This window comes from Podarcis erhardii (genome assembly GCF_964252035.2).
Source record: "Podarcis erhardii genome assembly, chromosome: 2".
In the NCBI taxonomy this organism is placed as follows: domain Eukaryota; kingdom Metazoa; phylum Chordata; class Lepidosauria; order Squamata; family Lacertidae; genus Podarcis; species Podarcis erhardii.
Window position 1 is genome coordinate 31,859,446 of NC_138498.1, and position 25,635 is coordinate 31,885,080.

Genomic DNA, 25,635 nt, shown 5'->3' on the forward strand with positions numbered 1-25,635 from the left:
GAATTAATGGCTGATGCAGTAAAAACCCCGAATGTGGTTGAAGCAACAAATAAACCAGGTCTCTATGACAAACTAGAGTCCTTGCAAAAAAGGTAAGGAAGGCGTTATTTTCCTGCTTGATTTTGTCAAGTGTAAGCAGCTGGCTGGATTTACTTACTGAGAGAAGAAGCAAATCACAGGCTGCATAAGTTCAGTTATTTAGGACAGGGTTCTGGTTGCAGTTTCTTGAATTAAGAGGTCATTTAATTTTAGGCCCAGAAAGACAGTTGCAGATGCCTGTTTATCAGTGGTTTGTTTTAAATAGCAGCAGGACTGGCCCTAACATTGGACAGAGTGCGGCAGTTGCCTCAGGCAGCCAAGTAATGTGTTACTTAATTTGCATTTTGATTTTTACTTCCAGAGATGAAACTTGTGTGCTATGCACCATGAAGTGCTGGGGAATAGCATTTGTTGCTGTGCTTTAGACAGTATCTCTCAGGCTTGCACTGAATGGCAGCCCTGTCATGGTGCAACCATTATTCGGAACTGAAGAGAAACAGAACAGGCACCATGACTACCATTTTCAAAGGAGGTGAAATCTGCATGTAGCAAACACCTAAGCTGGGATCTGGAATCCAATAGCAGCTCACCCTTCATACCCTGACACCTTTTCTGCCTGGGTCTCGACTGCTTTCCATGGTATCTCCTGGCATCTATAATGACCCAGGTGTAATTAATGTAAACATCCATGTGAATAAGCTGCTTTAACACTTGGGCTGAGCATGTATTCCTTTCAATTAGAAGTGTTCAGGTGTCAGTCAAATGATGAGGATTAAAGAGGCTTTGAAAATGGCCTGTGGTAGCGAACATAGAAAGCATAATGTGAATGCCAGGTTTTATAACTTCCCTTGATATGACATCTGAAGCATCTCAGTGGAGCAGTGCAAAGCACCATTTCTCCCAGCTTAGAGTGCTTTCGTTGTTCGTTTGTATAGACACAGAACTGTCTAGTTAGTTAGTTACATTACTGAGCATCATGTACAGCAATCGCACTGTGCAGCTAATGATGATAAACACAACGCTTCTCCCACACTCTCTTGTCCACCTTGCCTTTTATTAGCTTGGCACTCTGTGAAAAGGCTTTGGCTGAATACCTGGAAACAAAGAGACTGGCTTTCCCCAGATTTTACTTTGTATCCTCTGCCGACCTGCTGGATATTTTGTCCAATGGCAACGACCCCGTTGAGGTAAGATATACATTCATGGAATGCTTGGACTTTCTTAAGAATTGTTATATTTTAAAAAAATGGGGCCTTGAATCCCAGAGCTTTTACTAAAAATCCGACTTCATCCAAGGCTAAATCACAGATAACTTGGACCTGTACTCAGTGGGACCTGATCGGCAACTGGGGAGAGGGGCTGCAAACCCAGTGAGATTTGCACATCTTTGGCATGCAGCAGATCCCAGGTTCAGCCACAATGTCTCCAGTTTAAAAAGGTTTTTGGGTAGTGGGCTGGGAAAGACCTTGGGGAGCTATTGGCAGTCACAATAGTGGCCTGGTTGGAGTATAGGAGATCCTATGTAGCACAGATATTTTAGATTGTTCAGTGCCCATTTCCTTTAGGCTTTCTAAAACGGCTTTCTTTTTAGAAACATTGCTCATATATCTTCATTAGTCCTCTTCTTCCACCGCTTCTATTTCTATATTTCTAAACTTTGTATCCTAACAATACCGCAATCATCTTCTTGAAGGTATCCCGTCACTTGTCCAAGCTATTTGATAGTATGGCCAAGCTGAAATTCAAATTGGATGCAAAAGAGCAACCTCTGAAGGTTGGCTTGGGAATGTACAGCAAAGAAGACGAGTATGTTGATTTTGACAAGGAGTGTGACTGTTCTGGACAGGTTGGTGGATATTATTTTAAATTCACTATTGGTCATGTAAACAGAGAGCCAGTGTGGTCTGGTGGTTAGAGTTTTTTACTGGGACCTGGGAGACATGGGTTCAAATCCCAACTCAGCCGTGAAGCTCTCTGGGTGATTTTGGGCTAGTCACTGCCTCTCAGCCTAAACCTAACCTCACAAGGTTGTTGTGAGGGGGAGAACCATGTTCATCACCTTGAACTCCTTGGAGAGGAAAAAAGGTGGGATATAAATGAAATAAGTAAAGGAAAATAAATAACCATGAGAGTTTTGCTCCCTAGGTGGAGGTTTGGCTAAACCGAGTGCTGGAGAGAATGCAGAGCACGTTGCGCAAAGAGATTTCTGAAGCTGTGGTGACTTATGAGGAAAAGCCAAGAGAGCAATGGCTATTTGATTACCCAGCACAGGTAAGCAAAAAGGCTAGAGTCAAAATGCAATGTTTTATATGTTTAACCTGTGAAGTGCAAAGAAAAGAGGAACAGAAACAGATGTTCATTCTAATAAGGAGTAAATATAACCAGAGGAACAAAGTGGAGCCATTCAGCATGCTTGTAGGATTAGGCCTTTATAAAGTCTAGTAGGCAGTGTAGTACCCCCCAGATGCTGTGGACTACAATTCCTATCAGGCTTCTGCCAGCATGACCAGTGGTCAAGGATGCTCAGGGGTCAGCTGGAAGGCACCGTATGACCGGTTCTTTTCTAGTCACTCATCCCATCAGAACTGCACATTTGGGGGTCAAGGGGCAGAGCCTGAATTAAGGACAGTTCTGGCATTTCACCTGGCTTCACCATCTCATAGGACTCTTTGGCTGTTGTTGCAGATTGCTTTAACATGTACCCAGATCTGGTGGACAACGGAGGTTGGCATTGCCTTTTCACGACTGGAGGAAGGCTATGAAAACGCTATTAAAGATTACAATAAGAAGCAGGTACATAGCAGCAGCCCCCTCTCATTTTGTCAGAGTGTGTTCAAATTTGCAGTGGCAAATTCTTCAGCGGAATAGTAGGCAGTTTTTTGTGTCTACAGCATATCACACAGATGTCATCTCAAGCTCTGTCACTGAATGCAACCACTGGAGGAGGAAGGGGGTGCGGTGGGTGTGGCCTGCCTTGCCCCAAGTGTCATCCCTGAGGGGGGATGACATCACCGCACCACCCCCCTGGGACGCTCGACCCGCCCCCAGGTGCCAGAGCAGCTAGCTCCGCCTCTGAATGCAACTTCCAGTTTTGTGCGGGGTTTTTTTTAGACGAGTAGGTGCAGCAAGCCTCTAGGTCTCATGGTTGTTAAAGATTGGAAACCGCTTAAATATGTTTATTTTTCTTTCACCAGATTAACCAGCTAAACACATTAATTACACTACTCATTGGGAACTTAACCCCAGGAGACCGAATGAAGATTATGACAATCTGTACCATTGATGTCCATGCCAGAGATGTCATTGCCAAAATGATTTTAGCAAAGGTATATACAGTAAAGACTGTGAAATAGTACTTTGCTTTTTGGAAGCGCACATTTTCTTAGATTCTTCTCAAGCCAATTTCACATAGCAACGTGGTTCTCTTCACTCATTCTTCAACCATCCTTTACTTAGTGAAAGCTAAGGACTAGCCCTGTATCACTTTCAATGAATAAGATTTTCAAAAATGCAAACTTAAGTCCTATCAAGACTTCCCCCAAAAGTATTAAATAGTCAATCCACTATGTCCACTTTGAGGGAGTTACTACAGTTATTAAAGAATATATTATTCATATATCGAAGACCCTGAAGAAGTCCTTTTTGGCTGAAATGCATTGGGCTTCTGATAAATATTTATCAGCATGCAGAGGTGTGGTCTCTCTTTCGGATGGTTTGTTGGGGGGTAAATAATCTCTATAGGCTCTGAAGTAGAAGGCCACTTAATCTGCGCTTATGTCTAGAAAGTTGCCAAAGGAACTAAGTACGAGGTCTCTGTGGCGCAACGGGTCAGTGCGTCTGGCTGTTCAGCAGAAGGTTGGTGGTTCAAGCCCACCCAGGGACGGCTGTGGGCAGGATTCCTACACTGCAGGGGGTTGGAGCTGATGATCTTTGGGGTCCCTTCCAACTCTACAGTTCTGTGGTTCTATAAAACTTTAAGTCATTACGAGCCTCCTACACATAAAAGCTTATGTGGATAGAAAAGGAGATAAGCAGGAACCACTGGAAATTTACTTATTATGGTTTCGCATTTGGGTTGCAGGTGGAAAGCTCCCAGGCCTTTACCTGGCAGTCTCAACTTAGGCATCGTTGGGATGATGAAAAGGGACACTGCTATGCCAATATATGTGACGCTCAGCTCCAATATTCCTATGAGTACCTTGGCAACACTCCACGGCTGGTGATCACGCCACTCACTGACCGGTATGAGCTGCTAGCCTTCAGCCTGGCCCAACGTATGCTCTTAGGGCATGCGCTGACTAGGATGATGCCAAATGTCTATCTTTTTGCAGGTGTTACATCACCCTGACACAGTCCCTCCACTTGATCATGGGAGGAGCTCCTGCAGGCCCTGCTGGCACAGGGAAGACAGAGACCACCAAAGACTTGGGAAGGGCAGTGGGGATCATGGTGTACGTCTTCAACTGCTCTGAGCAAATGGACTATAAGGTAAAGATCTAGCCAGTAAAAGTAACAGTGGGTCATATCTGAGTCCCTAATTCAGCCAAAAAGCACCCAAAGTCATCCCCAAAGTCAGGAGTGTGAGGTAAACAGCAATCCATTCAGATGTATAATTACAGAACGCTCTACTTTCCTAGTATTTTGTGTACCTGCAGGGACATCTGTTATTTTTAAAAAACATTGTACCTTTTTCTAACACATTACAGCTCCGTAGAATAAAATGGGCACTGTAAAACACTGAGGTGCTCTTCTGCTGGTTCCCTCACTGTGAGAGGTGAAGTTACAGGAAACCAAGCAGAGGGCCTTCTCGGTAGTGGCACCCTCCCTGTGGAACGCCCTCCTATCAGGTGTCAAGGAGATAAAGAACTACACAACTTTAAAGACATCTGAAGGCAGGCCTGTTTTGGGAGGTTTTTAATGTGTGATGTTTTTATTATGTTTTAGATATGCTGTAAGCCTCCCAGAGTGGCTGGAGAAATTTATACCCAGTAGGGCAGGGTATAAATAATAACAAATTCATCATCATCATCATCATCATCATTATTATTATTATTATTATTATTTATTACAGACACAGATCTACATTTTGTTTCAAGTACAATCATACATTGGAAGTCAAACAGAATCTGTTCTGGAAGTCCATTTGACTTCTAAAGCATTCAAAAACCAAAGCTCCTGCAGCCAATTGGAAGCCACAGAAGCCCTGTCAGACGTTCGGCTTCCAAAAGAACGTTCAAAAACCGGAACAGTTGCCTCCAGGCTTGGATTGTTTGGGAGCCAAAGCTTTCAAGAACTAAGCTGTTCGAAAACTAAGATACAACTGTATACCTTATTATATCGCTAAAAGCTTCCTAGAAAACAACAGGCTGCTTGTTCCTTCCAGCACTTCCTCTCTTCCCACCCATCTGTTCTATGTGCTACAATGTGTTTTCCTGTGTTTTAAAATATAGCAAAACAATACAGGATATATTAACTAGTTAATTGATTGAATGTGATGGTCCACAAACAAATGCCTGTGCCTTTCCTTTCTAGTCCTGCGGAAATATTTACAAAGGATTGTCCCAGACAGGTGCATGGGGATGTTTTGATGAATTCAATCGGATTTCGGTGGAAGTCTTGTCTGTAATTGCTGTACAGGTAAAGATTCTCCTTCGGTTTCCTTTCATTGTGTGCAAATAGCCTGGATTTCATAGTCCTTCCAGCTTTATCACTGCAGTCAAATGCTGGCCATTCATCTCTAGGATCAATAGAAGTCCCTTGGGAATGATAGGCTGTAAGGAGGAGGTAGCTATTTCTATTCTGTCTTTGGTTTGCCACAATCAGCACTTTTCCATTCCTCTGCAGTTCAGTGTCCACTAAAACCTACGCCATTTGTCTCACTATCTGCTATGACTGAAACTTACATAATGCAATGTAATGGGATGTAATGAAATGTAATTAATTTAACTTATTAAACTCTGCTGCGGCCCAATGGATTGGCTGTTGTAGGTGACAGTTTTGGGAGAACCCTGATGCCATCAGTGTCACATCTGCAACCAGCCAGATTTAGCATTCTGGTAACATTATGAGGTCGGGACACAGGTGGCGCTGTGGTCTAAACCACAGAGCCTAGGGCTTGCCGATCAGAAGGTCGGCGGTTCGAATCCCCGCGACGGGATGAGCTCCCATTGCTTGGTCCCTGCTCCTGCCCACCTAGCAGTTCAAAAGCACATCAAAGTGCAAGTAGATAAATAGGTACCGCTCTGGCGGGAAGGTAAACACTGTTTCCGTGCGCTGCTATGGTTGGCCAGAAGTGGTTTAGTCATGCTGGCCACATGACCCGGAAGCTGTATGCCGGCTCCCTCAGCCTATAGAGCGAGATGAGGATGCAACTCCAGAGTCATCTGCGACTGGACCTAATGGTCGGGGGTATCTTTACCTTTACCTTTAACATTATGAGGTCAGTTCAGAGTGAGGAAGTACTCTCCTCATTCCATATGAGTAAATTTGCCAGTCAGTGAAGCTGGGCCCCACAAAATTGCTTCAAGGAGGAGAGGAATCTGCAGCTTGCAAATGCTTGTGCAGAAGGCCTCCCACTCCTCGCATGTCATTTTAAGTCAAGCTTAGTTTGTTGAGTATCCTGGAACTTGGTTAGCTCAAGTGTGCAATTATTTCCTAGTTCTTGATGCATCCTACATGTCTTTAGGTTTTATTGACTGCAGTTGGTTATGGAAAAACTTGTTAATATGTCTGCATTTATCTTCAGCACCATATTTCCTTACCTTACTGAAGACCTCATAGGAACAACTCTTAAGACTTTGTTTTACTTGAAAGGTTAAATGTGTTCAAGATGCCATAAGAGCCAAAAAGAAGGTTTTCAACTTCCTTGGAGAGACCATTTCTCTTATTCCAACCGTTGGAATGTTTATTACTATGAATCCTGGATATGCCGGCCGTACTGAGCTGCCTGAAAATTTGAAAGCTTTGTTCAGGTACTAACATGCAGCCACTATTCTGGGGAAAATGAACTGGTAAGGGATTATCACAATAATGTATGAGCTGGCCAGATTTCTTGGGCAGCGGAGTTGGGATGCCTCTAGCCAGACAGCCTCCCCTCCTTCCCTCCCTGGGCTCCTAATACCTTTGCTCTCTCCATTCTGAGGAAGGGACAGGCACTTGCTTCATTCTTCCCACACCCATCACTTCTGGCCAAGTTCTTGCATGCCTCACTTCCCCCACCTCCGTTGCCATTTTGCCACAGTCATGTAATGTGTCACTCTGCCCAGAGAAGTAATGTGGGAGTAGTAGTGCCAATGAGATTTATTGAGCTGTTGAGGATAGGGCCACGTGAAGGATACCATGAATTGACTTGGAAAGCGTGTTGAGGGAAGAGAGAGTTACTCTTCTGCACAGGCCTAGATCGCCAACATGGAAGCTCTCGGGAGTCAGGGCAGATTATACAGTGTGTAAAACAGTGGAAACAAAACGAGACCGAGTGTAAGTGGGAAATGAATGTTGGGCGTTTGAAATTAATCATGTCTGACATTTGCACTGAATATTCACTGCGGCCTAAAGGAAAGATTGACTGTTGTCTCTGCAGCGTAATCGCACCAGATGTTAATTGTCTCATTTCTCTCTTTTCAGGCCCTGTGCGATGGTTGTTCCTGATTTCGAGCTTATCTGTGAAATCATGCTTGTTGCTGAAGGTTTCATTGAAGCCAGGCTTCTAGCTAGGAAGTTTATTACTCTCTACACACTGTGTAAGGAGCTGCTTTCAAAGCAGGTAATTAAACATTGTTCACCAAGCCTGTTTGACACTAGTTTTTTTAGTGCAGTGAAGAGTTTGCAAGAGTATGCTGACAGGGCTTTTTAAAAAAAATTACTTCAAAGTGGTTGTATTCCACCCCAAACTTCATTCTGTCATAGAAAATCAGCAGGGATATACAGAGGTAGAATACAGTCATACCTCAGATTGAATATGCTTCATGTTGAGCGTGTTCCAGTTGCGCTTCACAGCAACCTGGAAGTAACGGAGTGCGTTACTTCCGGGTTTTGCCGCTTGCGCATGCGCAGATGCTCAAAATGACATCATGCACAGAAGCAGCGAAAAGCGACCCACCCACGGGCAGATGTGCCATTGCTAGTTACGTTTGCTTCTGGATACGAATGGGGCTCCGGAATGGATCCTGTTTGCATCCCGAGGTACCACTGTATTGGAATGTTAAAAAATGGCTGCCTCTCACCACTCACCTCCAGAAGTGAGCCCAAAACCTTATGGCTATGGTAACAAAGGGTGCCCATGCTACTGTACCCACCTCAGAGGAACATAAACAACTTTCCTTGCCTTCTTTGAAAGTGGAGGGATGCCTTTCCTGACTTGTTTTAAGCGATGTCCTTCTGTTTACGTGCAATGCGAAGTTGTTGCCATATGTCTGACAGGATCACTATGACTGGGGTTTGAGAGCTATCAAGTCTGTGCTAGTGGTGGCTGGTTCACTCAAGAGAGGAGACCCAGGACGGGCAGAAGACCAGGTTCTCATGAGAGCTTTACGAGACTTTAACATCCCCAAGATTGTGACGGATGACTTGCCTGTCTTCATGGGACTCATCGGAGACCTTTTCCCAGCGCTGGATGTGCCTAGGAAGCGTGATCTAAACTTTGAAAAGGTGAATCTGCTTTAGTTGGCTGTGAAGCAGTATAATTAAGAGATTTGAATGTCTGGCCTCTTTTTTATGTGTGACTTCACTGGGGAAAACCCTGTTGCCATGGAGACCTCTGGAAAAGAGCCCTGCTCAGAAAGCTTTTGGTGATTTGTTCATTTTCTTGTTTGGACACCTGGGATTGTATCTGCGCAATAATCCCATCTTGACTGAGGAATGAGCCCCCAAACAAGAATTACACCCCTTTAGTACACTGGGGCTTGGACTTATAAACACATTTCTTGTCTTCTCAGATAATCAAACAGTCCGTTCTGGAGCTCAAGCTACAACCTGAGGAGAGTTTTGTGCTGAAGGTGGTACAGCTGGAAGAGTTACTCCAAGTTCGGCATTCTGTGTTTGTGATTGGAAATGCAGGCTGTGGCAAATCTCAGGTAGGAGCTATGAGCCTACAGCTAGGGCTCCATCACTAGGGAATCCATTCCAAAACATCATGATAATTAGCAAGGAGTCGTTGTTCAAGTGATCCACAGTCCCGAAGAGTAGAAAAATAGCTTTGTGAGATACCTTATACTGGAACAAAAGGTACAGTTTGGGGGTGGTTGTGTTTTGATATTCTCTGATGTTACAGAAGCATTCGGAAGCTCCATCCCAGTCTTTGCCTTTCTCCTGACAGGTTCTGAAATCTCTGAATAAAACTTACCAACTGATGAAAAGAAAACCTGTAGCTATTGACCTTGACCCTAAAGCTGTAACCTGTGATGAACTATTTGGAATCATTAATCCTGCTACCAGAGAATGGAAAGATGGTAGGAAATAATCCCAGAAATAACGGGTAGTGTAAATCTCCAGATACACAAAAAGGAGAAACATTATACCTTAGGGCTGTATCCTAGAAGCGTGAAGTTTAAATTCCAAGATTTTCTTCTCAGAAGAGAAAACCCAAACCCTACCCTGACACCATTTTGCTTCCACGTGAGATTTCTGCTGAAACTAATCAGATTTTTTACATTTTCTTTCCAGCATTGATCCTTTTCCAGACCCAATAGGTTCTTTTTCAGCATGGGGAAATGGCTGGGCACCAGGACTGACCTGATGCATTTTTAATTAGTGATGTTGTTCAAATTTTTGACATTTAAAAGTGCTTCCGTATGAATGTATGAGTTGTAAATTGCTTTTGATCTCCCACCCCTAGCCCCATGGTTGTTTGTGCCAGTTTCAGCAGAGCAAATCCCAAGAAATAAAATTTTTCAAAATGTACTTATTCTGAAATCCCCTTAAATTGGTTTGACATACAATTACCCAAAACAAGGAAGTTGCCAGTGATTCTACACAAGAATTTCTGGCTCAAATTAGGCTCCCAGGTTTCCTCTAGTTATTCAGAGTCATGAGATTTGATCTTCTCTAAGGTGAACTCCATATAAATTGGGTCCCTCTAGACCAGGGATGGGGAGCCTGTGTCTCTTCCAGATGTTGCAGAACAACCCCTGTTTGCCCCTGCCACCTTTTAGGAGTGACATGGAAGAGTCACAGGCTTCTGTGATGAACTATCATATCTGTAATAATAATAATAATAATAATAATAATAATAATAATAATAATAAAAAATATGTATACCCCACCTATCTGACTGGGTTTCCCCAGCCACTCTGGGTGGCTTCCAACAGAAAATTAAAAACACAATAAAACATCAAACATTAAAAACTTCCCTAAACAAGGCTGCCTTCAGATGTCTCCTAAAAGTCAGGTAGTTGTTTATTTCCTTGACATCTGCTGGGAGAGCATTCCACAGGGCAGGCGCCACTACTGAGAAGGCCCTCTGCTTGGTTCCCTGTAACCTCACAGTGAGGGAACCACCAGAAGGCCCTCGGAGCTGGACCTCAGTGTCCAGGCTGAACGATGGGAGTGGAGACACTCCTTCAGGTATACTGGACCGGTGTTATATACAAACAACATTTAGAAGCTGTACTTCTCAAATGATTTCTCTACGTCAAAAGTTCAGTGTGAATTTCTCTGTGTTCCTCGTAGGCTTGTTTTCAACAATCATGCGTGATCTCGCTAATATAACTCATCGTGGACCAAAATGGATCGTTCTGGATGGAGATATCGATCCGATGTGGATTGAGTCTTTGAATACGGTTATGGATGACAACAAGGTCAGTACAGGAAGTCAGAGATAAAATTGTTGGTTTCCGCATCAGCAAGATGAAGAAGAAGTCACACCATCCTTGTTTCTCTCCCTCCTAGGTGCTCACCCTAGCAAGCAATGAGCGAATCCCACTAAATCCCACCATGAGGCTTGTGTTTGAGATCAGCCACCTAAGAACAGCAACACCCGCCACAGTGTCCAGAGCAGGAATCTTGTACATTAACCCTGCTGACCTTGGCTGGAATCCGTGAGTTTGAGTTCCCTTTTGAGTATATGAGTATCTTCCCTTGCCAGCAAAAGCAAGTTTCTTCATGGCATACAGAGGAAAAACTTTCATCCCTTGATGCATTCATTTATTTACTTTGAAATATTTCTAAGGCACTTCATATATTATTTTTAAAAATATAAGGTGCATAAAACGGTGCATATCAACATAAAAGCACCCTAAAACAATATTATGACCATACATAAATCCAGTGGTGCGGGGTCTAGATCTCATGGATCAGGGGCAGCCTGCACAAAGAGATGCATCTTTACAAGACTTCTGTAGTAAATAATTGATGGTGCATATCTATGTTTTGACATAGATGTGACTGTGTTTAATGAAGGTGAATGAGAGAAATCAAGTTCCAGTGGTAGCTTTTTGTTAAACGTCTTCTTCTTCTTCTTTGGCGATCACTCATAGCCGAGTGATCTTCCAGTAAACACGGTTTTAACAATGAGTCCGTATGTGACTGTGGAGGCCAATTCTGGATCCACACGTCCTTCCACAGTGGGGACATAGGTTCCCGGGTGGGAGTTGATCACGGTGTAGATTTGCCAAGCATGCCTTCCTCTTAGCACGTTTCTCCCTTGCGTTCTGAGTTCGAGTGTCTTCAAAGTCCATGACACCTTTGGTAAAGGCTGTTCTCCAACTGGAGCGCTCACAGGCCAGTGATTCCCAGTTGTCAGTGTTTATGCTACATTTTTTAAGATTTGCCTTGAGACAGTCTTTAAACCTCTTGGGAATCTTTCTTCCCTTAGCTGACCCAACCTCCCTGCAGGGCTGATTGGTTAACTGAGGTTTGGCAGGAACCTCCAATGACTAGTGCAGGGAGGCAGGCCAGCCCAACCAGCTGGTGGTCCCAGTGGGTCACGGTGCTGTGCGCGGTTCTGCAAAGGGCGTCCACAAAGGAAGGTGTGAGCGCTCATTATTAACCAGACTCATCCCCCCTCCGCTAGGTTCCCCGATAAATTGAAGAGTGTAATTGGTCTGATTTTGCTGTTGAATTTCACTGTATTTTAGTAATTTTTGGGTGCACTGCCTGTGTTGTCTGTTGCTGGTCTCCCAATATCTTACTTTTTTGTTATATTCTTTTGGGTGCCTAGAGACCATTGGTATTTGCCATTGAGATTCAAGCCCCATGCCAGAATTTTGGTTTGTGCTTTTAAAGTGGAGTAAAAGGTTCTGTTGATCTAGCACAGCAGATCCACTTCTTTTTAAAGCAAACTTCTTGTGCTTTTGGAAGTGTATTGAAAAGTGTGACATGACTGAATCAATAAACACCTCACAAGCAAGTTTTGCGCAAGCAGATCAGGAAGAATGCTGAAAAAAGGGCATCTGGAGGAGCTTTGGAGTTTGTTTGTTTTTACTTGTAAACCATCATGAAAGGGATGAAATGAATAAATAACACGTTTCCCATTATAAAGAAATTTGCAGTCCTTCTTACTACAAACCATTTTATAAGTAGGAAAATTATTGTGATGATTAAAGATTATGACTTACCTATGAGCACTGGGTTCAGTCATGAAAATTATTTGAAAGTAGCACTAAACACCCTCTCCTAGCCATTGGGCTCTTGTTATGTCACAGGTTCATGTTTTCTTGTTCTGCAAAATAAAGATCTACTGAGGCCTTAATTTCATCATCAATGGGATATCAGCAAGGTGAATTAAACAATGGAGGTTAGGATCTGAAATTGTAGGGAGACAAATGCAGTGCTTCGCTTCCTAGAACACATGTGGCTCATGTCTATAATAGGGAAGCATGTTTCATGTTGCCCTGCAGCCGAATAAGAAAATGGTTCCTCTGCACTCTGAAAACGATGCAGTTTAAGTAAGAGAAAGGAGGTATAATTGAAGCCTGAAGTAGAATGTGCATGTTCCATGCATGAGAGAATGCATCACATTGAATAAGTAATTTTATATCACCGTACAGAGTGGTGAGCAGCTGGATTGAGCGTCGGGAAGTACAGTCTGAAAAAGCCAATTTGATGATCCTGTTTGACAAATACTTGCCCACGTGTTTGGATAAGCTGAAGTTTGGGTTCAAGAAGATAACGCCTGTACCTGAAGTGACGGTGATACAAACGATCCTGTACCTTCTAGAATGCCTCTTAACCCCAGTCAACACGCCTCCGGATTCTTCCAAAGAGCTGTACGAGCTCTATTTTGTCTTTGCTTGTTTCTGGGCCTTTGGAGGAGCGATGTTCCAAGATCAGGTACCTTTAGAAATTTAAATTACTGTGTTCTGCTTCCATACCTTCAGGGTATTATTGCCCAGTGGTGCATTAAGCAGCATTTTATGTACACAGGGGCCATTTTTCTAGGTGCCTCTTCAAACGCTACCCAAATGACAAGGCTGGCACCAAAAATCGCTTCCTTGTGGCTGTGGTAACCTTTTAAATCTGCTTTCTGTGCATCCTGCCTAGATTGCTTGGTGCTCTGTCAGTAGTGCCACATTTCCCATGAGGGCACAGCTGTGTGGAACCCCAGCCACATCACTCTCTCTTAGGGAAGCAGCATGTCTGTATTCACATTTTTTTAATTGTTTGGTTTTGATAGGATTCGTTTTTTATGTTTCTGACATTCTCTGTGGCCACTTAATATATCTATGATCAAATAAACATAAAAAGCATGTTAAATGTCCCTCTTTTCCTCACCAGCTTGTAGACTATCGTGTGGAGTTCAGCAAATGGTGGGTAAATGAGTTTAAAACCATCAAGTTTCCTTCTCAGGGGACTATTTTTGACTATTACATTGACTCCGATACGAAAAAGTTCATGCCTTGGACTGATAAAGTGCCTGTATTTGAGTTGGATCCAGACGTCCCATTGCAGGTAATGGCTAAAACCCATTTTTCTTCTCGTTCATATTTCATTTTAATTGCCTTTCCCCTATGGTGCTACAAAATAGAAACCAGTGCTGAGGAAAATTCCTGCATCAGCTCAATATCCCAGTAAAGAGTGGGAAGAGTATGCTAAGAGTGTTCTTGGTTTATATACGTAGCAATATGTCTGCCTCAAGTCACAGGGTTCCTGCTCCATCCCACAGAGTCAGGTATTCAGTCTTGTTTACATGCTTATTTAGGCACGGGGCAACAACAAAAAGAGCCTTGCATGTTGTAACTCCCTTCCTCACCAGTGGCTACTAGTTATGGCATATGCAGGAATTTGCTTCTGGCATGCCATCAGTGCAGAAGCATTGCAGTTCATCAGTTGGGAGGCAAATGCTCATTCATGCAAGGATAAGAAGACATAGAAAATTACATCTGGAGAAGGACAAAACTGCATCACGTATGGTTTTTCAGAGCTCTATTATTATTACATTTATATTTTAGCTTCCCTTAAAGGAGCTGACAACGGAAGTGGTGTATACGGTCCTCTCTCTCCCAGTTTATCCTCACAACAACCCTGTGAGGTGGGTTAGACTGAGAGGAAAGTATTCCTTGTGGCAGGTAGACACACATGAGTAATTTAGATATTTGAGCCTTGCAGCTCGGTTATTAAAACCACTGCTACTAATCTGGTCATTCCTCAGACAAATAAGTGAATTCCTACAGCGCTAGAGGAAATCCTATGAATTTCCATTGAGCCCAAATAGCAGCCCTAGACAACTCTCAGTGATGAATCAACCTCACTTGTTAAAATCACATTTATTAGGTCTGATAGGAATTTACTGATGTAGCTTCTTGTGAGGTCTTCACAAGAGTCCTGTTGCAAAGCCATGGGGGGGAATGATTTTCCTATTATTATTATTAAAAATTATTTATACTTTTCAGGTTTATACATTTCACTAATTTTACAATCATTTTGACATTACAAAACTTGATTTCCTTCCCCCTCTTTTCTGCGGTACCTTAAATTTATTTTCAATATATTCATCATATCCAAATTAACTTAATTTGCTTATTTATTCGTCTTCTTTAAATATATACTCTTATGAAACTGCAGGAAAACGATTTTTCCTTTCACTTCTGCTTTACTGTGTCTTTCAAGGAATACTGTGCCAGAAAGTGCCTTCAGCCATTTGGTTTATGTTGTTCAGACTTTGTAAGTAGTTTCTTTTCATTCTGCTTTTGTAGGCCTCAATGGTCCACACAACAGAAACCATCCGGATTCGCTATTTCATGGATCTCTTAATGGCAAAGAAATGGCCTGTGATGCTAGTTGGGAATGCAGGCACTGGGAAGTCAGTGCTGATGGTAGATAAGCTGGACACCCTGAACACAGATGATTACTTAGTGCAATCTGTCCCCTTTAATTTCTACACAACTTCAGCAATGCTGCAATGTAAGGAGGCCGTGTGTGTGTGTGTGTGTGTGTGTGTGTGTGTTTTATTGCATTTATATCCCACCTTTTTCCTGAAAGGAGCAGAAGGTGGCAGCAGCAGTTCTTTCTCTCCCCATTTTATCCTCACAACAATCTTGTGTTGTAGGTTAGGATGAGAGAAACAAGATCACACCCAGTGAGCTTCATGGCCAAGTGGGGATTTGAACCCTTGTATCTCCCAGCAGGTGGCGCTGTGGGTTAAACCACAGAGCCTAGGGATGCAGGTGGCGCTGTGGGTTAAACCACAGAGCTTAGGGATGCGGGTGGCACTGTGGGTTAAACCACAGAGCCTAGGACTTGCCGATCAGAAGGTCGGCGGTTCGAATCCGTGCGACGGGGTGAGCTCCCGTTGTCTGGTCCCTGCTCCTGCCAACCTAGCAGTTCGAAAGCATGAAGTGCAAGTAGATAAATAGGTACCGCTCCGGCGGAAGGTAAATGGCGTTTCCGTATGCTGCTCTGGTTCGCCAGAAGCGGCTTACTCATGCTGGCCACATGACCCGGAAGCTGTACGCCGGCTCCCTCAGCCAATAAAGCGAGATGAGCGCCACAACCCCAGAGTCGTCCACAACTGGACCTAATGGTCAGGGGTCCCTTTACCCTTTACCTTTACCTATCTCCCGGCTATGGTTTCCCCAGTAGTGATGTATGGAAGTGAGAGCTGGACCATAAAGAAGGCTGATCGCCAAAGAATTGGTGCTTTTGAATTATGGTTCTGGAGGAGACTCTTGAGAGTCCCATGGACTGCAAGAAGATCAAACCTATCCATTCTTAAGGAAATCAGCCCTGAGTGCTCACTGGAAGGACAGATCGTGAAGCTGAGGCTCCAATACTTCGGCCACCTCATGAGAAGAGAAGACTCCCTGGAAAAGACCCTGATGTTGGGAAAGATGGAGGGCACAAGGAGAAGGGGACGACAGAGGAACAGATGGTTGGCCAGTGTTCTCGAAGCTATCAGCATGAGTTTGACCAAACTGCGGGAGGCAGTGGAAGATAGGAGTGCCTGGCGTGCTCTGGACTCATGCTGGTAGCTTTGAGAACACTGTCCAACCATCTCGTCCTCTGTCGTCCCCTTCTCCTTGTGCCCTCAAGCTTTCCCAACATCAGGGTCTTTTCCAGGGAGTCTTCTCTGTAGGGATTCCCAGTAGTGATGTATGGAAATGAGAGCTGGACCATAAAGAAGGCTGATCGCTGAAGAATCAATGCTTTTGAATTATGGTGCTGGAGGGGACTCTTGAGAGTCCCATGGACTGCAAGAAGATCAAACCTCTCCATTCTATGCAAAGAAGACGAAGCCTGCCAACATTTGCAGTCGTGCTGCCATCCTCCACCATCATCTGTTGCACCGTGCGCCATGCGCATTCCCTCACCCTGGATGTGTTAACGTGAAAAGCTCTTCAAATGGGTCTGCCTGCCCATGAGCTACTCCACTCTCCCTTCAAACTAGTCAGCTTCTGTTCTCATGGGGGTCTTGTGTGGCTAAGCTTCCTGCCCCCTCAGTAAGATCATCTCTCCTTCCCCACTGATACAAGATTGCCTTTCCCACATAAATCCAATTATAATGTTTGATGCATTATTATGTTTTATATATTCTGCAAGCCAGCTAGTTGGGCAGCATATAAATAGCAAATATTATTATTATTATTATTATTATTATCATTATCATTATCATTATCATTATCATTATCATTATCATTATCATTATCATTATCATTATCATCATCATCATCATTATTATCATCATCATCATCATCATGCTATTCACTTTTGAACAGGCATGCTTAGAGCTGCCCTTACAACAGGATGGAGCTGAGGAAAGCTTTACCTGATTGCCAGAATAAGACCCTGTGACATTTGTTTCTGCATGGTCTTCTTTTTTTAATGCAGCTATTCTTGAGAAGCCCCTGGAGAAGAAATCCGGCAGGAACTTTGGTCCCCCTGGTACCAAGAAACTCATCTACTTCATAGATGATATGAACATGCCAGAAGTTGACAAATATGGCACTGTGGCTCCTCATACCTTAATCAGGCAACACATGGACCATGGACACTGGTAGGAATGCACTTTGTCACGTGACTCCTGGTCAACGCGCATATTTGAATGGCACAGTTGAATGTTGTGGAACTTCATGCGCTACATATATACACCCAAAAGACATTCTCATTTTCTACTAGTAATCTCGGTTGCGACAGGGATTCTGGAATCACGACGATCCAAAAGGCAATGAAATATATGCAATAGAAATCGGTACATGCAAGCGTGACACCACCCTCTTACTGTAAAGTTTTGAAGTCTTGCTCTCACACTTTCTCTGTTTTGAACTGACTCCACACCTTCAACTCCAATCTATATAGTATATTCCAAAAAAATAAAATAAAAGTAGCTCCCTTGTATACCATGTCCAACACAAGGCTAGATTTCTGTGATGGACGCCTGGCTTTTGTGTGGGAGTTACAGCACACTATTATTAGATGCGCAGAATGTAAAATTTCCGCTTCTGTAGACCTCTGAACAAATCCAGAGGAGTCGGACCGAGATCTGTTTTTGTAACATTGTATCAAATTCTACCGCCTACCCCTTTGGTGTTCCCACAACAGACTCCCAAAAAGAAAATAAGTTAGGCATTCTGTGTCCAAGCAGGAATATCATCAGCCCCGCAAAATCTTCATTTGGCTTAAGTAAGGAATCGGAACTCAGAAAGTATTGTGCTTAACCCAATAATGTGCAACATATTTATACATTTGTGTGTACACACACACACACACAACATGTACATGCACATTTCTAATTATGAGGGAGTCATGTGTTCTCCGGAAGTGGATGAACATACGCCATGGTAATGTTGCCATCTTGCAGCCAAAGACAGGAAATGCAGGCTGGTCTTGGACACACACCCTTCGGTCTATTTCCTTTATTCGTCTGGGGTAGATGTTTTAATACATAAGAATCCAGTGTAATCTAGAGAAAACAGAGTGTTTGAATGTTCGCTTCCTGCAAAATGTGTGCAAATGACCACTGTGGAGATTCCACTGGATTAGCTAAATTAGATTAGCTAAGTAGATCTTCAAATCCTATCATGCTTCCCTTGGGAACAATCTCCAGCTTGTGCTTCCACAGAGCTGATGTATCTCTCAAAATCTCATTCGTGTTCTCTTAATGAGAGGAGGTCATGAAAAGAAGTCTTCATTTTGCCCTTTGTCCTCATTTTCCATAAATGTACGTGCAAGATAGATGAGACTTCATAAATATAAGTGGATACGGAGCTTTGTGCAAGAGTTGGGTCTCAGAATCATGTCTCTTTCTTGCTTATTTCTGTTAGGTATGACAGAACCAAGCTGACACTGAAGGATATTCACAACTGCCAGTATGTTGCATGTATGAATCCAACTTCTGGATCCTTCACCATTGACTCGAGACTCCAGGTACCTGTCAAAGACCCCTGTTGTAGGGGTTTCAGTCAAAGGCATCTGCTACACCCCTGCAACATTTGCTTCTTTGGATTTGGTCTCCTCTTCCCAAGTGGAAGCAGAAAAGCAGATCGTGTCTGGGTTTTTTGGCTTTCTTTTAGAGAATTAAAATGTGCCCTTTCGTTTAAGAGAGTGCTGCCCAGCCTGATCTTTATGAATGCCTTTTGTTGCAGCGACATTTCTGTGTGTTTGCGGTGAGTTTCCCAGGACAAGATGCTCTTATGGCTATCTACAGCACCATCCTGGGTCAGCACTTGGCCCTCCGAACTGTCCCTATGGTGGTTCAAAAGATTCATTCACAGCTTGTTTCTGCAGCTCTGGGTAAGCACTTGCAAAAGTAGAAAACCATGCCATGGCTCATGCTTTTCATGATTACCGTCCTCTCTTTGCTCTGTTTTCTAGTTCAGGTTCAAGTCACACAAACAGCCCCTCATTTTCATGTACATCTGCTGTATTTCTCCACAACAGCCTTGCATCAGAAAATCACATCAACCTTTCTTCCTACGGCCATCAAATTCCACTACGTTTTCAATCTCCGGGATCTTTCTAACATCTTCCAGGTACAATGTCACTTCTGTATAGCTGTTTGCACTTTGCTGTGAGTGTGGATTTCTCTTTCCCTATTCCCTAGGAAGAGCATGGGCGAAACATAGTTCCACTGGCTGGGGATGGGGGGGGGTCTAGTCTGTTGAGGCTATTATAGAGTATACCTGTGTCCTCAGAGGACACCCAGCTTAGGAAACGGAAGGCAAGCAAAATTGGTCTTTCCAACCAAAATCATGCTGGCTTCCTTCCTTTCTGAAGGGGAAAGGAATGGATTTTGACTCGAGGACTGACCGCCCGTATTAGCGATGCTGATTTCAAGCTGAAGGTGATTGAGACCGATGTGCTGCTTCACCAGCATCCTAGGGGAGGCCCATCTTAGCCTTGCCAACTTGCTCAGAGAAGTGTGAAGAGCCCCATGGATGGTAGGATGCAGAGCGTAACTGCCTCCTAACCCTTTTGCTCTCTTTCTGAATCCTTGAGTCAATTACCTTCTGCCCCTGCATCCTATTCCCCTACCTATGCTGATTTCAAAGGGATAGGGAAAGAGAGATCCACCGGCAAGTCATGTTTATATAGAGGTGTCCCTGCCTTGCCTCTGTTTTCTCCCCGTATCATCTCCCCTTTCAGAAGCAGTTCATGCCTTTTACAGCTTGCAGTCCTCCTCCCGTGATTCAGCATGACTGTTCTTCTTACAGCCATTGTGAATTTATACAGTATGACATTTCCCGAGGCGTTCTGTTCTGGCATAAGGAAATGCAATCTGTTAACACCCATGTAACTGCCGTAAACACAAGGGCCCTGGGGAGCAACAAGCTTTCTTGGAAACGCAAAGCTTGCCACCATGTTGTTGTCCCTCCTTTGTCAGTTTTTCGGCGTTCCCTTTGTTTTGTTACAGGCGAGCGAAGTGCTTCTTTTGCCATGGCACTTGTCAGATTTAGAGCAGTGGGCCGGGTACTCCGTTATGCGACTGGAGCACTGCAAAGAGTGCCCAAGATGCCAGCCAATCAGTCTTGGGAATAACGACCCACAAATTATAGAATCATAGAATGGCAGAGTTGGAAGGGCCCTGAGTATCATCTGAGTATCATCATCCTGTGATGCAGGAATATGCAGCTATCCCATACGGGAATCGAACCTGCAACCTTGGCAATATCAGCACCATGCTCTAACCAACTGAGCTATCCAAGAGTTATGTCCCATGTACTATTCCTTTAAATCATGAATAGCCAATCTGGTGCCCTCCAGTTATTGTCGGATTGTATACTCACCTAGACACTTGCATGGTCAAGCACACAGAGACTATTCTTCCCTCTCTAGCCCCATCAACCTCAGTGTGGCCATGCTAGCAGGTTCGGAAACTGGAGAGTGTTATAACTGTCATTGCTAAGCAACCACAATTCCCAATACTTCATCCCCAAGGCCTGGCAATTTTTTTCCTAGAGAGGTAGCAGCAGCGGTGGTGGTGGATTCCCTCCCATAGTAAACTTTTATATGCTGACATTTTAAGTAATGAAGGCAGAACCCACACTCAATACCTCTCATAGCGTTCCTCTGGGTTTGTGGGATCTGCATCTGTAAGCATACTTGGTCTAGGACCCATGTCAGCCTAGGACCCACGTACCTATGGGACCGCCTCTCCTGGTATGCCCCGTGGAGGACCTTAAGGTCCACAAATGACAACATTTTGGAGGTCCCAGGTCGCAAGGTGGTTAGATTGGTCGCAACTAGGGCCAGGGCCTTTTCAGTACTGGCCCCGACTTGGTGGAATGCTCTGTCACAAGAGACTAGGGCCCTGCGGGACTTGACATCTTTCCGCAGGGCCTGCAAGACAGAGCTGTTCCGCCTGGCCTTTGGTTTGGACTCAGTCTGACCCTTATGTTTCCCTCCCCCTATGGTTTTGATGAGGCTGCATTTTAAATTGCATTTTAACCTGTATTTTAAATTGGGTCTCCCCAATAATGTTTTTACTGTTGTTAGCCGCCATGAGCCTGGCTCTGGCTGGGGAGGGCGGGGTATAAATAAAATTTATTTTATTATTATTATTTTTTGAACTGTCACATGGGGGGGAAATCCTTATAGCTTATCACAGTGTTTGCACTGGTCAGAAGAGGGCAATGCAAACATGTTGAGGATAAGCAAGATGGAAGGGCTCTGCTTCTTGATGCCATCAGAAGTCTCTGCTGCCTGTGCTTGCTTCAGCAGCGCATTTGCCAGAAAGCAGCACTGTTGCCTTATGGGACCAGGCAGCCAGTGCTGGAAGCATTTTCTGTCTTTGGCAGGGACTTCTCTTCTCCACGGCCGAATGCCTCCGAGTGCCGGTGGACCTGGTCCGACTGTGGCTGCATGAAGCCACAAGGGTTTACTGTGACAAACTTGTGGAGGAAAAAGATCAGGAGAGTTTTGGCCGGGTCATGATGGCTACTTGCAAAAAATTCTTTGAGGTAGGGTAGTCATTCTTCTGTCATTCTTCAGCTGATATACTAGATTCAAGGGTGAATGTGGGCTCTGCCGGGATGCCTGCAGTCCGGTCCATATTATAGTGGTACCTCGGGTTACATACGCTTCAGGTTACAGACTCTGCTAACCCAGAAATATTACCTCAGGCTAAGAACTTTGCTTCAGTATGAGAACAGAAATCGTGCTCCGGCGGCGCAGAAACAGCAGGAGGCCCCATTAGCTAAAGTGGTGCTTCAGGTTAAGAACAGCTTCAGGTTAAGAACGGGCCTCCGGAACGAATTAAGTACTTAACCCGAGGTACCACTGTAATAAGTAGAAGCGTGACTGGGAACAAACTTATTTGAAACTTCATCCAAATCCACATAGGCTTCCTTAAAACAAGAATCCTAGAACATTTGAAAATGTCCAGGGCTGGTTCCTGATTTGAGGCAGCCCTGGACAAAAGGCCCTTTCCCCCCTCTCTGTCAATGGGATCTAGGTACCTTATCTGGCTTTGATGGCAGCACCCCAAGTGGCATTGGACAGTGGGATCTAAGCCTCCTATAAAAATTTTCACCAACACCAAATTTTCACCATCGTGGAGAATTTAAAGGGTGGCTAGTCCCAGTGATTGCTGCTTCGAGTGTGAGGCTAGAAAAAGAATTCACGGGAGCCCAGGAAAGGCCCTGGGGCCCTGGCAGCTGCCCAAGGAGTCCAGATGCTGATCCAGCATCATCTGCTGACATCCTGCCTTCCTTATGCCAAATCACAGCTATATCACAGTTACCATTTCGAATAGGCACTAGCAGCTGTAGCAGAGATGGAGGGATAACACAGAGTTCAGCGACTGACCCTCCCATCCCCCCCATACACTTGCACCCAGTCCAAATGTTTGCTATCCTTAAAGGTAAAAAGCAGCTTATGGGATTATGTTTGTCCTTTCTGCAGGAGCTAGGTGACAATGTTGTCTTTGCGAAGCCAAATATTTATTGCCACTTTGCTCAGGGCATTGGCGATCCCAAGTATCTCCCAGTTTCTAACATTCAGTCTCTAAATAAGCTGCTTGCAGAAGCCCTGGACAGCTACAACGAGGTCAATGCAGTGATGAATTTGGTGAGTGAAGCTGGAACTAAAACCCAGGGAGAAGATGGCAATTACCATGCTGGTCCTGAAAGGGGTGGCGGTCTTTCTCTTAGGCTTAAAGGTGTAGTCTTAAGTTCCTGCCACTGTTCATTTAGCACATGGGTAGGCAAACTAAGGCCCAGGGGCCGGATCCGGTCCAATCGCCTTCTAAATCCAGCTGCGGATGGTCTGGGGAATCAGCGTATTTTTACATGAGTAGAATGTGTCCTTTTATTTAAAATGCACCTCTGGGTTATTTGTGGGGCCTGCCTGGTGTTTTTACATGAGTAGAATGTGTGCTTTTATTTAAAATGCATCTCTGGGTTATTTGTGGGGCATAGGAATTCGTTCTTTTCTTTTCTTTTTCCAGAATATAGTCCGGCCCCCCACAAGGTCTGAGGGACAGTGGACCGGCCCCCTGCTGAAAAAGTTTGCTGACCCCTGATTTAGCATATTCCTGCAGTCAATAGCTTAAATCCATTGAAGTTCTGAATGCAAAATGTCCCGAGTTGTACAAAGTTGGGGGTGGGAGAGGAGCAGAAATGGTGTGCTCCGGTGGAGTTGAGTAAATAGGTGGTTATTTTAAAATTATAAAAGAGAAATGCACCAGTAAGGGTGGAAATAGTCAGGTGGGGCATTGGTAAGATAAATGGCGCTGTGAAACATTTATCCAAAAAAACTACAGGGACATCATGTTTAAGTGGGGGGGGGGGGAGTGTGCGCTATTTGTTGTTCCAAAAAACCCAGATAACAAATTAGGACAGGACGCATCAGTTGTGGGCTGAACAAAGTAGCCCATACTAATAAAATCCATGCTAAAATTGATTGGTATATAGGCCATAATGTTAGACTTCTGTATTATTGTGGGCTGTGCTATTAATAATCCTTCCTTGGCTGTTGCAGGTGCTGTTTGATGATGCTGTCTCCCACGTCTGCAGGATCAATCGCATCTTAGAGTCTCCCAGAGGGAACGCTTTGCTAGTGGGCGTAGGAGGGAGTGGCAAGCAGAGCCTGTCTCGGTTGGCAGCCTATATCAGTGCCTTGGATGTGTTTCAGATCACGCTGAAGAAAGGCTATGGGATTCCAGACCTCAAAGTGAGAAGCAATGTGGTTTTCTCTAGGGGGTGTCCCAGTAGAAAAAGAACCATAACTGGTGCCAAATCTCTGATACCCAGAATGCCTCTAGATTGGTCGTTATTTTGCAGGAGGGATTCAGGTGCATGCGAGAACCTTAGGTTTGTGCAGTTAAAGTGGATTAAAGCGCTCTGTTGCCCTAGCACAGTAACACTTCATACATACTCTATGCCTGCCATGAACATTTTTTAAAATTGGCTGCAAGGCAAGACATGGACTGCCTGTCAACGCTGCAGCTGCTGCACATAGAGAAGGTTGTAGGATTTGGCCTTCGGTTTTGTGGCCTGAAGAGTTCTGTTCAGACGCAGCCTGGGAGGTTTTGTAGGCAAAATGTCCCTTCCCTGCCTTGCCACCATGGCCCTATTGCCACTGGCCACGCCACTGCAATTGCACCCTCGTCCATGGCTGCTCCCAGCGGCGAATCTGGCAGGACTGGCAACAGCGGGGTGGGTGGCAGATTTGCCACCTGAGGCTAATTGCTTCACCTCATCTCATCCGAGTACTGACCTTGGTCTCATTCTTAGAATCATTTGCTTTGGCTTCCCATGTCTATGAAGCTGAGTCAGGGACTAACTTGCATACATATTTTTCAAGCAAGGAAAGTGCAAGTGAGGAACATAACCTTTTAAAAAGCTGACTGGGTATTTTTTGTACACACCTCTGGTTGCTCAGTCCCTCTGCCCCACAATGTGATCTGAGGTATGTGCACTGTGGTAGTTTTCTTTTCAGCGGGGGCGGAGAGGGAATAAGATGTAACACACATCAGCTCTGTATCCAAGCATAGGTTCTAGTGTTATGACAGCCGTTGCGGTTGTCCAAACTTCTTTGGTCAGAGGCATGTTTTGATCTATGGGCTACTTTTAAAATGAGGCTGCATTTTAAATTGCATTTTAACTTATATTTTAAATTTTATTTATTTATTTATTTATTTATTATTATTATTATTATTATTATTATGTTTTCACTGTGATTTTAATGGTGTTAGCTGCCCTGGGCCCGGCTCTGGCCGGGGAGGGCAGAGTATAAATATATATTTTTCTTTTTATTAGTAGTAGTAGTAGTAGTAGTATAATGTATGTGTTCTGGCACTGAGCAGCCGACAGAGGAAACTCCTGCCATTGTGTCAGCCTGCTTGGGAAGTGCAAGAGTGGCACCTAGTGTTCATTAGGGAATATGCTGGTTTGTGTTTCCTCCCTGCAATCACTCTGGAAAGGGAAACACTTGGCAAGACGAGCCCCAGATCCAAGAAGTGCATCCTTGCAGCTGCTCCCTTTCTGCAGTTTAAAGACGTGGCTGTGTGACCGTAGCTCTGTTCAGGAATCTTGTTCAAAGTAAAGGGGTCACAGTAAGGATGAGGGAGGTGTTGATTCATGTTGCAATTAAAAAGATAAAACTATCTGATTCCCATTTACCCAAACAATGTGTGAACCGTAATTTGAACTTCTTTTGTGAAGCAGTTCTCCAGCGAAACCATCTGTACAAAAGTGCATATAGTAGGGGAAAGTGTGAATAAATGCT

General features: G+C 44.2%; 1 protein-coding gene across 2 annotated transcripts in view; it reads left to right on the forward strand.

Moving 5' to 3' along the window:
* DNAH17 (dynein axonemal heavy chain 17) overlaps window positions 1–25,635 on the forward strand; it is a 96,471-nt gene that overhangs the window by 30,508 nt on the left and 40,328 nt on the right. For both annotated transcript variants that reach the window (XM_081849459.1, XM_081849460.1), the window contains 26 exons: window positions 1–92; window positions 1,100–1,226; window positions 1,733–1,885; window positions 2,185–2,310; window positions 2,725–2,832; window positions 3,234–3,365; window positions 4,121–4,281; window positions 4,371–4,527; window positions 5,572–5,676; window positions 6,853–7,010; window positions 7,663–7,801; window positions 8,458–8,685; window positions 8,973–9,110; window positions 9,353–9,485; window positions 10,705–10,832; window positions 10,924–11,072; window positions 13,023–13,305; window positions 13,750–13,923; window positions 15,168–15,375; window positions 17,299–17,464; window positions 18,732–18,834; window positions 19,053–19,200; window positions 19,348–19,439; window positions 21,705–21,866; window positions 22,810–22,974; window positions 23,887–24,078. In XM_081849459.1, coding sequence (XP_081705585.1) covers window positions 1–92; window positions 1,100–1,226; window positions 1,733–1,885; window positions 2,185–2,310; window positions 2,725–2,832; window positions 3,234–3,365; window positions 4,121–4,281; window positions 4,371–4,527; window positions 5,572–5,676; window positions 6,853–7,010; window positions 7,663–7,801; window positions 8,458–8,685; window positions 8,973–9,110; window positions 9,353–9,485; window positions 10,705–10,832; window positions 10,924–11,072; window positions 13,023–13,305; window positions 13,750–13,923; window positions 15,168–15,375; window positions 17,299–17,464; window positions 18,732–18,834; window positions 19,053–19,200; window positions 19,348–19,439; window positions 21,705–21,866; window positions 22,810–22,974; window positions 23,887–24,078 — 3,927 coding nt within the window. The remainder of the gene's footprint in view (window positions 93–1,099; window positions 1,227–1,732; window positions 1,886–2,184; window positions 2,311–2,724; window positions 2,833–3,233; window positions 3,366–4,120; window positions 4,282–4,370; window positions 4,528–5,571; window positions 5,677–6,852; window positions 7,011–7,662; window positions 7,802–8,457; window positions 8,686–8,972; window positions 9,111–9,352; window positions 9,486–10,704; window positions 10,833–10,923; window positions 11,073–13,022; window positions 13,306–13,749; window positions 13,924–15,167; window positions 15,376–17,298; window positions 17,465–18,731; window positions 18,835–19,052; window positions 19,201–19,347; window positions 19,440–21,704; window positions 21,867–22,809; window positions 22,975–23,886; window positions 24,079–25,635) is intronic.